We start from the raw sequence: 12,862 nt of genomic DNA, 5'->3' as shown, positions 1-12,862 counted from the left end.
GATAGCAGTGAAATTGAGTCTCTTAAGAAACTTCTCCATCAAGAATTTGAGGTAAAGGACCTGGGAGAGCTACGCATTTCTTGGGTATTAAAGTAGCTCGGTCCAAGCATGGAATCTTTGTTTCTCAAAGGAAGTATGTCCTTGATTTGTTAGAAGAAACAGGAAAGTTGGGTGTTAAGCCAGCTGATACACCTATTGAACAGAATCACAAGATTAGTGCAAAAGGTGAAGACCATCTTGAAGATAAAGCTATGTTCCAAAGATTAGTTGGTAAACTACTATATCTTTGTCTTGCACGACCAGACATTAGCTATGCAGTCAGGTCTACCTCTGGATATTGCGCCTTTGTAGGAGGTAACCTTGTTTCTTGGAGGAGTAATAAACAAAATGTTGTTTCTCGTTCCAGTGCTGAAGTTAAATATCGGTCCATGGCAAATGGTGTGACTGAAATACTATGGTTGAAATCACTGTTCGATGAATTGGGTATTACCTATGAGAGACCTCTAATGTCGTACTGTGATAATCGGGTTGCTATTAATATAGCTCATAACTCGGTACAACATGACAGAACCAAGCACATTGAAGTCGATCGACATTTTATTAGGGAAAGGGTTGCATCTCAAGAAGTCTGTCTTCCATATATCAGCTCCAACATGCAACTTGCTGATCTTCTCACCAAGGCAGTTTCAAAGAAGAAGTTAGAAGCAGATCTATGCAAGTTGGGAATGACAAACATCTATTCCCAACTTGAGGGGGAGTGTAGAAACCACTGATGTGGTTCCCACCTCTTTCTATTGTACTCGTATACAACTACTATGTGGTCCCCACCTCTTTCTATTGTACTGGTATACAACTACTAGTTATTTAAGTGTCAGTCCACAATTAGTTGTTAGTATTTTATTAGGACTTCAATTGTTGTCTTTTATTAGGATTTTAATTTTGCCATGTAAGCAGTCTTATTCTTACTTCAAAATTAATATTAATAGAAAGAGGGGGGCGGCAGATTAAACATCCTCTTCTTTTCTGAAATCCTTCATTCGAAATCTTCTTCTCTTCGTTTCTCTTTCTCCTCCCATTCTCTCCTCTCATCCTCTTAATTTCCCATTGATTATACACCACAGCTTGGGCTGTCAGTAGTCTCATACGACTACACTCTTCATTTTAGTTTTTCCACTGATCCATCTCAGCATATGTGTTGTTTCTTGACTGCCCAACATTCTGCACCACAAAACATAGCTGGCCTTACAAATATTTTATAAAATTTTCCTTTCAATCTAAGTGTTATCCATTACAAATGTTCAGAAACCTTGTTGTTTCTAACAAGGTTTTTTCTGTCTGTTTCTTTCAGTCAGTTGTCAAAGATGCATTTCCTTCCTGAAAAAGAAAAAAAAAAAAAAAAGAAAATCATGAAGGTCCCACAAGGGTGCAATTGAAATTTGAAAGTAATGGTTTCAAACTACAGTGCCATTTTTAGGTACCCAAGTGTTGCGAATTCATCTCCCAAGCCAATAATACAGCAGGTATACTCTAGAAAGAAGAAGAAAAGAGCCATGAGCCATGTCAGCAACAACTTGAGAAGTTGATGAAGAATCTGTTACCTTAGGCTGCTGAGATAAAAGAACATAACAACTGTTTATTCTTGATGAATTAAGCCTATATAAGAGGCAATAAGACATTCAGTAGATTTCTGGTCTCTCTCTCTCTCTCTCTTTTCTTCTCTTCTCTGTTCATGGAGGAAGTATCCCCTTGAAGAGGTGTCTTTGTTGGCCAGAGTCCAACAGCCATCAAATTAAATTTTAGTGGTTGTGCTCTAGATAATCCGGGACTTTCAGAACTCAAAAGGATATCTTCTTTTAGAACTATTGGCTTTTTTACAAGGACTTGTACTGGATGTTGCTTCAGGATGGACAGGTCACACTATTGAAGGAGACTGCCTTGTTCTAATTGTAATTGAATGGATATTCTCAGTGAAGAAGTACCCTTCCCTTGGGTGCTAAGATTTTCTACTAGAGAAGTTAAGGCTTTGCTATTTCACTGAACAGCTTATTCAGCTGTACTCTTAGATCAGCCAATGCACTTGCTGATCAGTTAGCAAGGGACAGAGGAGGAGATCATAATTAGTCCTAGATTTTATTTTTTATAAACAGTATGCTGTATGTTTGAAATGTTTTTCCTTCTCTGTCACTAGTCAAATGTGCAGGGATATTCCTATATTTATATTAATAAGAATTTCTATTTGATACTGATAAAAAAGACTCGAACAAAATTTTAGGTGTTTAAATTGATTAACACAGAATACTCAAGGATTGTGACAGTTTAAACTAGGTGTCTTGTGCACGACATTCAACCATTAATTATGACCTTTGCATTCACTCTTTTAGTTTTTCAGTGCAATGGATAAATGCCCTGAGCAAGTTTGATCTTCAATTAGGTTTGCAATATTCTTGATGTCTGTTACCTACCCATAGTTTTCAAGGTGCGAAGGTGAGGCTAGATGACAAGGGGGCACCTTGTCATGTAGTTGCCTAGGCAATTGGTTTTTTGAATAAAAATATGAATCTTAGGTTCCCTAGGTTTCATGGAAAGCAGCAACCATGTTTCACTAGTAATTGTCAATAATTTTCATAAAAAATGTATATAAAGTTCATGTTTAGCATAGAAAATCAACCTGTCCATGAAAAAAAAATTGGAAGAAGGAAAAGAAATTTTAGAAAATAGAGGGTTTGAGCCCCTATATTTGCCTTACGAAAATAATCAGTATGTGTTGATTGGACAAAATTTTGAGTTTTTCTTTGCTCATCAGTTCAGGTTTTGAAATCCTTGAAGGTAGGTTTAAGACAGCATACATGTTGATTGAACCCTAACAAATAAGAAAATAATAAAAAGAAACTAGTATTTTAATTCACAAACTGAATCATGTAGTTTAATATTATCTGTTTTATTATTATAATATAATCTAAAAAAAATAGAAGAAAAAATTATATAGTAGCACCATGTACAAAATACCTTGGCAATAGCGAGGTGACCCTCCATAGTTTCCTTGTTGTCTAGGCGTCAGCCGCATCACATTGACAACTTTGTATCTACCACTAATATTTCTCTTATTCATATGGGGGAGATAATGAGATATAAAATATCTGAGTGAATAGAAATTCTAGATCTTGAAAACATATTCTCAAGCTATGTTACATGAATACTTCAAAGTGGGTATCATACCCATGTTAGGCACATGTTTACACTGGCACCAACACAATGGTTGAGGGGATTTGTCTCTATGTTGCATATATAATATGTTACCAAAGAACCTCAAAGTCTCCAACTTGTATGGTAAAATTTGGACATGAATTATAAATTTGTGGTACTTGGCATGTTTGTTCAGTATGCTTGCATTGATGCATGCATCTATAATTATTTTTTGTCAACAATTATTCCTTATTTTTAACATAAAGAATATTATCAGAAAATGTAACTTGAAAATAAAGTGTGGCTGCTGAATCTTCAAACTGTGTTCAGCATCTCGTACATGTGTCAGATTCTGACACTTGTATGATTGTATCAGTATCCATGTAATATAGCTACCTACATGTTGCCTCTATGTTGTCAATATTTCAAATATGATTTGAATGCTTTTGACGTGAGTTTTTCATTGAGATAAAATCCACTGCAAAATCTATGTTTTCTGTTATTTGGGGTTGACAACTTTGCTTTGATCAATGTTGATAAATGAAAATATATATTTTTTCTTTTGAATAGTTATGCATGATTTTTTTCTCTATAAAAGGAAAAACATGCAATGACTTTTTTTTTAAAGCAGGTGCCTAGTGCTTTAGTTCAAGCTAATTTTATGTAGTTATCTGAATTATGTGATGGCTAGAATTTTTTTTGATTGCTATATGATGGGATAATATTGCATCTCTGTTGTATAAAACTTGTTCAGTCTAGTATAAAATAATATAGTATTTGGTTAGGCCTAATTGAAACAGTCAGGTTAATTTTGAAGCTTTTATAAGACAATATACCTATGAATTTGATTTTTCTTGACAATATTTCACAAGATGCATATAATCGTGCTTGTAGAAATCTCTATAAATTTAGGGGCCTGATTTGGGCTGGGAGAAAGGTGTCAATGAGAGGTCATTCCTGGTTAATGCCAAGTTATTGGAATTAGCTTCTCTTAAGCCACATAAAAGGTTACTTTTAGTTTTTTTTTTTTTTCCTGGGGAAGGGGGAGATGGCCTATTATTGTCTCCTGTTTTGTTTTTAATCGTGGTTTTGTACTTTTATTTGGTGTTGGACTTCAATGTTAAATGTTAACTGGAGCTTTTTGAGCTTCTTTCAGCACCTGTTATTATCACTTCCACAAACTTGAAGTCTTTCATATTATTGTTTGTCCTCTTCCTTTATTTACGTTCTAGTTTATATCTTAGTGGAAATCAGTGTTTTTTTGTTCAATTTAAGGATCTTTTATTCTTATTCATCAATGCTCCAAGGTGCCTCAAAACTGTCTTTTTATGATTGTCAGAATTTTATGGAAGCTATTGTTGTTTGATTTCAGAATAAACTTCTTTTTGGCTCTGCTTGCTATTTATCTTTTATGTATTCCATGTTTGCAGACTGCTAAAATATTAATTCCATGTAATGGAAGAAAATTCAAGTCCTCCTACTGTCAAAAAGACAAAGCGATTGACATCTCTTGTCTGGAACGACTTCGAAAGGGTTAAAAGGGGTGATGTTTGTGTGGCTGTTTGTAAACATTGTAAAAAGAAACTTAGTGGGTCAAGTACCAGCGGAACGTCTCATTTGAGAAATCACTTGAAAAGGTGTCAAAAAATATCTAATCATGATATTGCTCAGTTACTTGTTGTAAGAGAAAAGAAAAAGGAGGGACCACTTGACCTGGCAAATTTTAAGTTTGACCAAGAGCAGAAGAAAGATGAGCCCCTTTGTCTTGAGAATTACAAGTTTGATCAAGAGCGAAGTCGACTTGATCTTGTGCGCATGATCATTCTACATGGGTACCCATTAGCTATGGTTGAGCACATCGGATTCAAAGTATTCGTTAAGAATCTCCAGCCATTATTCAAGTTTACGTCCTCTAACACTGTTGAGGCTGATAGTATAGAAATTTATGTGAAAGAGAAACAAAAAGTGTATGAGATGTTGGATAAATTGCAGGGTAGAATTAGTCTCATTGCTGCTATGTGGGCTTCTTGCGAAAATGGTGGATACCTGTGCTTGACAGCACAGTACATTGATGAGACTTGGCAGTTACGGAAGAAGATTCTGAACTTTGTTATGGTTGATCCATCTCATACCGAAGAGTTGCTTTCAGAAGTTCTTATGACATGCCTGATGGATTGGGATATTGACCGTAAGCTGTTTGCCATGACACTGGATGACTGTTTTACGAATGATAACTTTGTTTTCAGAATTAGAGATCGACTAACTCAAAACAGGTTACTTTTGAGTAATGGTCAATTATTTGATGCGCGCTGTGCAGCGCATATCCTGAATCTAATTGTTCAAGATGCATTGGAAGCAATAAATGAAACAACCCACAAGATTCGTGATAGTGTTAGATATGTTAAAAGTTCACAAGAAAGGCAAGACAAGTTTAATGAGTTGGCTCAGCAAATTGAAATTTATAGTGAGAAGAGTCTATGTCTTGATTGCCCTATGAGATGGAATGCAACATATCAAATGCTTGAAGCGTCTTTGGAATACAGGTATGTTTTTTCTGTTTTGCAAGAACATGACTCTGCCTACACCATGGCACCTTCTGACATAGAGTGGGAACAGGTAAGTACCATTTGCAACTTTCTGAAACTCTTCAATGAAGTTAGTAATGTTTTCTCTGGGATCAAACATCCAACTGCAAACCTTTATTTTCCTGAGATTTGTGATATCCACTTACAATTAATTGAGTGGTGCAAAAGCTCAGATATTGTTATCGGTTCTATGGCACTAAAGATGAAAAGCAAATTTGATAAATACTGGAGCACTTGCAACTTGGCTTTAGCAGTAGCAGTTATCTTGGATCCTCGATTCAAGATGAAGTTGGTGGAGTATTACTACCCACAGATATATGGTAGTAGTGCCCCTGAACGCATCAAGGTTGTTTCTGATAGTGTCAAGGAACTCTACAATGAATATGCAATCTGCTCAACATTAGCTTCACTTGATCAAGGTTTAGGCTGGGAAGTTCGAAATAATAGTGGGTTTTCTGGTACCTCTGTACCTAATGTTAGCAATGACAGGCTTAGTGGGTTTGATAAATTCCTTAATGAGACTACAAATAGCCAGCGCAGCAAGTCTGATCTGGATAAGTATTTGGAAGAGCCGGTCTTTCCTCGGAATGTGGATTTTAATATATTGAATTGGTGGAAAGTTCACATGCCAAGATATCCTATCTTATCTATGATGGCTCGTGATGTACTGGGGGTTCCCATGGCAACCGTGCCATTGGGGTCAACATTCAATGCTGGGGATAGGGTACTTGATCCTTACCGGAGCTCACTGAATCCAGATACTCTACAGGCATTGATATGCACTCAAGATTGGTTGCGGACTGAAGTACAAGGTTAGTCACCATTTTTGGGTTTTTTTCCATTATTTATTTCAGTTTGTTACTATTCTGTTTATTTGGTTTTAACAAGTTCTGTTTTTTGAATCAGATTGCCGGTCATCCTCAAACCATTCTATTCCTGTATCAGATTTCCACTCATCCTCAAACCATTCTGTTTTGTCCTTGCGCCTTGACACAACCTAGCATAAGCTTGGTATGACTACATGAGGACTTGATCATATATTGCTAAATTTAGTTGTTCCCCTGGGAATACAATTTAACACATGGTTTATTTTGCAAGGCTAATGGATTATCGAAGTGGTGGTGGTACTAATTGTTCCAGGATGACCCCTTGAGCATTCTGACTAAAATTTGTAGCATGTTTTACGTTTAATTGAACCAATTTTATTCAGTACTTTTGATGGTTATATTGTCATTTCCATAAATTACCAAAGTAAGCCTTTTCATACTTAAATTGGTGCATGCAGTCTGCATCTGGTCATTATTTGGTTATTAGCATACTGTCTAATGTTTGATGTAGATTTTAACAGCCGATTTCCATTAGGTTTTAGTTTCTGTGGCATGATAATACCGTGTGTTCACGTGCCCTCAAGAGCTAATTATCTCCAGTCCTCAGTTTCTTTTACGTAGAAGAGACAATAGGCTGGGTTCAGGCATGAACATGATCAAATATACGTTCCTCTGGGTTTTATGGTTCCAACTGCCAATATAAGCTGGTTCCAGCCACGTGCCTGGCTGATTGCTTTTGTTTCCAGGTTACTACCAGTGAAAAATTGCAGATCGGTTTGAAGTTATTTGACATGAGTGTCCGATTACTGAACCTGAATAGCTGAATCCTACCTGGTAAGGTTACCATTTCTTGGCTTTGACTAGTTTATGTATATTGGTTTTGAACGGGGTACCAAATATATGTTCTTCAGGATTTGGGTTATGTTCTCACTGATGGATATATGTTCTCACTGATCACATGAATAATGGATCTTGGTGTGATTTGAATTTTTACCAGTTCTTTTTTTTTTTTTATTTATTTCAAAGGGGCGTGTGTTCATATCATATTTGGTATATTAGCACACTTGAGAAAGATTTTGCTCTTTTGTTTCCCCGAATCATCAATATGGTATTGTAACTTGTAAATACGTTTCTGAATCGGTTGACTCTTGGCACATGTTTTTTCTCCTGAGTCTGCCATCTGCCGTAGCCCATGGATGGTGAAAGAAATGGATTCAAAACAACTTGATTCAAACGTGAGCAGAACTTGTGTGTTACTAAGGACATCCTTTAAGTAGGCGGTCAGGCCAAGCCAGGTTGGCTTAAAGAATAGGTAGGTATTCCTTCCCTTCATGTGTTGTTTTCATCCAATGCCAATTTGCAAAGCAGGTAACATTTACTCAAATTGCATATCTTTGCTCACAATGAGTCAAAAAAGTGAAGTGGGGCAGGAATTTGCCTTAATGGGTGTTTGGTAAAACCTGAACTCTGATGTTTCCGATAGCAAGAAAGGGATTTGATGTGATTCAGCCAATGTTTGCTTTTTTTTTTTTTCTCTAAATGCAATTGCATTACCTGAATATTTGAATGTAATGGTATCTGGAAAGAGATTGTTTTATATTTGGTTTCAGGTTTCAACTATGATACCAGAAAGACATGATGTTAGAAAAAATTGTAACCAACCAAATGGTATTTATCAAAATTCAAGGGTGGCTTTGATCGGTCAAATCCCCTCATCATATCTTTTCAGCAGCACAGATTTTCATAGGAAAAAAATGGTTTACTAATAGCACATTAGCACTAGGTCCACCAAATAAAGAGAAGCAAAAGAGAGAAGGTGGTGTAAGAGGTAGATTTCAGGTTAAAGACATGGGTATATTCATCATAAAGTGAAGTCATTTTTGGAACGAAAAGTTATAAAACACCTCTTAGCTCACAAAGAGACAGATGGACATTTAAGCCACTGAGGAATCTTTAAAATTAAGAGTTTAATGTACCAAATGGTTTGGGACATTTGAAAAGTCAAGTTTTCTTCTCAAATGTTCTGGGCTTTCTGAAAGTAACAGAGTGAATACATGTTCCATAGAAGAACAATGAACAAGAAGCAAAGAAATTTTTATAATTTGAATGGGTGCAAGAACAAGGTTCAAAATATCAAAATGTTTTGGTGCATATCATACTGTATGTATTGCTGTGTTTAAACAATGAGTTTTGATGGCTCAAAACTCTTGATACACAAAAAAAAAAAAAAAAATCACATCAATGGTATCGGTACTTTGAATCGTGGGTGCAACTTGCAACTTGGTCCAGGTTTGGTCAGTTCAAGGTCAATTCTATCCCAACCCAAGTTGTATGCGTGTGGTTTTTAAATTTTCTTTTTAAACAGCCCAACCTAATTAAAGGTGCTGAACCTCCATCCTCGTTCAAGAATAGACATTGGGTCAGGTTGGTTTGGCTTGGCCTAGAATTCCACTTCTTGATTTTAAAGAAAGTGATTTCCACTGTTCTCAAACTTACATAGAGAATAAGGTGTAAGGACCTGCAAACTGTCAGTATTAGTGACCTTGAAAACTAATACCTATTATATGGTATGATGCTTTGAACCATGGATTTAAGTTAGCTTAATCAGGATTGGGTCATGAATAGGGTTTAAATATAATTCCTCAAACCACCCCAAAATTAGTGATAAATTATTAAAATGCTCCTAAATATATAAGATGTCTTAGAGTTTCCATAATCTCATTTCCCCCAAATTCCTAAAACCCTAGGATCTAATAATCCCCATTTCTAAAATACCTCCCAGGTTTGATGTATTTTTCTGTGGTTGCCTCAAGTCAAGGTGGGGGAAATTTGAGGATTTTCTATCCCCATTGGGTTGAATCCCTACCCTGTCATCGAGGATGGGGCAGAACCAGACGGGGATCTTGCCTATAATGTGGGGAGTAAGAGGGGGTGCCCCATCCCATGCCCACCCCATTGTCATTCTTGGTAGCCCATCCCCCAAACCAAGAACCCCCACCCCTTAGTGCTAGGAATGGGCCCAATGGCAATAGAATCCCCATCCCCGTCCCTACGGAATTTTCCATCCTTGTCCACGTCCTTGCCCCCACCAACGGGGACAAGGTTTTCCCATCCCCATAGGGATCTAATATTCCCATAGAGATTCCCACTCCTAGCCAATTTTATTTCTATTTCATTCCATTTTTTAAATAAATAGATACACTTTACAAATTCTTTCAAAATAGATCTAAATATATTCTAACATATTCAAATACACTCAAACATGTTTATCCATATTATATATGTATCACCACAGAGCTAACATGTCCCTCCTACTTTCCTTTCTCGCACATGTGCCTTTTTATTTTTAAACAAAATCATTAAAAATATAACAATGCAAAATTAAAACCCTCAAGGATCTTCATGGTTTCTCATAAAAGCTATATCTACTATCCAATAAGACCACCCTTCTCTCTCTAATCTTAATAATCAATGTTTGTAACATCTTCCCTCCCCATTAAATCTCTATTTTCCTTTAAATATCTCTTAATCCCTTTTGGCTCTCTTTAATAAAGTAGGAGAGTAAATTAGATTGGTTGGGTTAGGTTAAGGGTTAACCTAAATATGAACCCTAGCTTAGACCCAAATAACGCCAAAAGCCCCAAAATTTGCCCACCAATACATGGGGTGAACCAATATAAAGAAATCATTGCTCATTTCCTTGGGTTATCAGGTTTTTCCCTCTACTTTTATTAATTTAATTTAGGGAAAATTCCAAATCCGTACCCTATACTTTAGGGGTAGTGTCAAGTTAGTACCCGAACTTTAAATCATGTCGCTACAGTACCTAAACTTCCAAAAACTATCAAGTTGGTCCAAAATCGTTAGCGGACGTTAAGTATCATATGAAAGAATAAAAATGCCCTTCACCTATCATCTAATTTTCTTTATCTATCACACTCACATAAAACGCTTTATCAACACCTCGACCACCACATGATTCAGTCTTAAAAATGGCATCCACTGATTCGAGCTCCTCTACGTGAAGTTTGACTAGAATTCAATCTTCGAAAAAACGGAAAACCCCTCAAAGTTAGGCTCCCTGACAATATGGATTTGAAGTTCTCACTTGACTGTAAAGATGATAGCCTAAACACATTTCCTTGTAAATCTTCTTTATGGTTCTCCATTTATTCCTCTACCTTATCACACTAAACACGTTACCAACATTGTTTGAATCAAATTTCTTTTTCAAAGACACCAAATAACTAACTTGTCCTATATAAGCTCACAAATTGCAGTGTCGTAGAAAACTTTTTTTATAGTTTCATTTAGAGCTTCTTTAGTGTCAAACCTACATGAAACAATAAAATCACTTAGTCCTTACTTTTTTTCAGCACAAAAACAAAGAGCAACACTCTAATAAATGCTAAATTCACCAAGGAATATCTAAATAACTACTTCTGAATTGTTCATTAGCAGATTCTTGAAGATCAAGAAACTAAACAGTGGTTCACATTATTGACTTAAAATCAATTTAAGATGAAGATCATACACCGGGATTATGAATTTGCTTAAACGATTGATCCAAGGAGCTATTCACAACTCCAATTATTGAAGCTTAAATATACTCCAGAGAATAGAAAAAGCTAAGAAAAGAATCGGATGTTCGAAGCTGAATATGAAAAGAGGTACTTCAATCTTTAACAAAATTGAGATTTAAAAGCTCAATCTGAAAAGAACTTAAAAACAGTTTAATTTTCATCACTAGGTAGGCTCAAAGAGTTCTAAATGCTCTCTGGTAACATCCTATCTGAGCAGTTTCGTCAAAGGTTGGTAATTACAACTCTTTCATTTGGTTGTGGCTAGGAGACAATAGGATTGGTGGTGTGATCCCAAGAGACCACCGTCAGAGCCACTGCTTAACACCACATGTTCGAGCACAATGCCAGTAGACAGACCTGAACGACATACGACAATACACATGAACAATGTTCATTGGTCTTGGATTGTCCTCTACCACACTCACATGCATATTATTACTTTTCAATGGAAATGGATATTAGCAGGTTCTGGAAAAGGTAGAGTTTCTTCTGAGGCTGCTTTGATTGTATTTCTTTTCTGGCATTTTAGATGCCCTTTGTGAGGTATATGATGTTGTATAGTTCAGTCTTCTTTTGAAGGGTAGTTTTGATATTTTTAGAAAATTTAAGTTGCACATGTCATCATGTGATAAATTAATTGACTGTGCTAAAGGTAGTGACTAAATTGACAGTTTTTGAAAGTTTAGGTACAGTAGTGACACGTTTTGAAGTTCGAGTACTAACTTGACACTACCCCTAAAGTATAAGGTACTAATATGGAATTTTCCCTTTAATTTAATGTAGATTTATTTCATGGATTGTTCTGGTTCAATAATAATATGTAGTAAGAAAGAACTTAATGTGAATCTATAGTTATCTTCATTAGTTCAATTTTGGAATTGTTTTCTGAACTTGGTTATTAATCTCATGCTAAGCACATTTTTTGGCTTTACAAGTCTACACAATAGCCAGTAGGGGGTAGCCCATCCCCCCAATTAGACCTGCTCATGGGTTGGGTAGTTAAATGGGTTGGCCCGACTTGGCCTATTCTATGTCAAGCTTAGACAAACTTTTAAGCCTGTAGGTTTGGGCTCGAGCTCTAAACTCTGAGCCCAACTATTTTTTGAGTTGAGCTCAAGGTTTCCCAAATAAGCTTGTTCCGAGCCCAAGCCCAACTTGATAGTAGTATATACATAATAAAAAAATATAATGTTATGTAATAATAATATTAGTAGCAGAAAATGTATCATATAATATATTATAAAATATGTGTCCAGATCTGGCTCGGGCTTAGGCCTTGTCATTTGTTTGTTTATAAAGAGGCAAAGCTCGAATCAAACCTGGCTTAACTTGGCTCGTGAACAAGTCTACCCCCAACTCAAGTCTCTGCTACAATTATATAGATAATGTATCAATTGAGCCACCATTAATTGGTTTATGTGCTTCTCATAATACATAAGCTATATAAAAAGGAAAGTTTGAAGTTCAATAACTAAAAAAGAGAAGAAACTATATTTTCTACTATTCTACATGTAAAAAAAGTAGAAATATATAGAAAACATTGGTGAATCAGAGTTAGTTTATTTTTTGCCCTTAAAAAATATATTTTTAAACAGCATCCCGTGCATCGCATGGGTCACTAGTAGTACAAAAATGTATTACTAAGCTGGGGTGGGGATCAGGGTCTCTATGGGATGGAGAGCCC

At 36.1% G+C, this 12,862-nt stretch overlaps 1 protein-coding gene across 3 annotated transcripts in view; it reads left to right on the top strand.

Annotated features, from left to right (window-relative positions):
- Positions 1-7,040, top strand: part of LOC104608990 (zinc finger BED domain-containing protein RICESLEEPER 1-like) — a 36,484-nt gene extending 29,444 nt beyond the window's left edge. For 2 of the 3 annotated variants that reach the window (XM_010275136.3, XM_010275137.3), the window contains exons 2-3: positions 4,614-6,580; positions 6,675-7,040. In XM_010275136.3, the coding sequence (XP_010273438.1) occupies positions 4,639-6,580; positions 6,675-6,769 (2,037 nt within the window). In that variant the 5' untranslated portion in view covers positions 4,614-4,638 and the 3' untranslated portion in view covers positions 6,770-7,040. The remainder of the gene's footprint in view (positions 1-4,613; positions 6,581-6,674) is intronic. The other variant, XM_010275139.3, reaches the window with a different exon arrangement.
- The last annotated feature ends 5,822 nt before the right edge of the window (positions 7,041-12,862 follow it).

This window comes from Nelumbo nucifera, chromosome 3, assembly GCF_055504915.1.
Source record: "Nelumbo nucifera cultivar China Antique chromosome 3, China Antique-T2T, whole genome shotgun sequence".
NCBI classification, from domain to species: domain Eukaryota; kingdom Viridiplantae; phylum Streptophyta; class Magnoliopsida; order Proteales; family Nelumbonaceae; genus Nelumbo; species Nelumbo nucifera.
The sequence above is the reverse complement of the archived record's forward strand: the minus strand, read 5'-3'. Positions and strand labels throughout refer to the sequence as shown.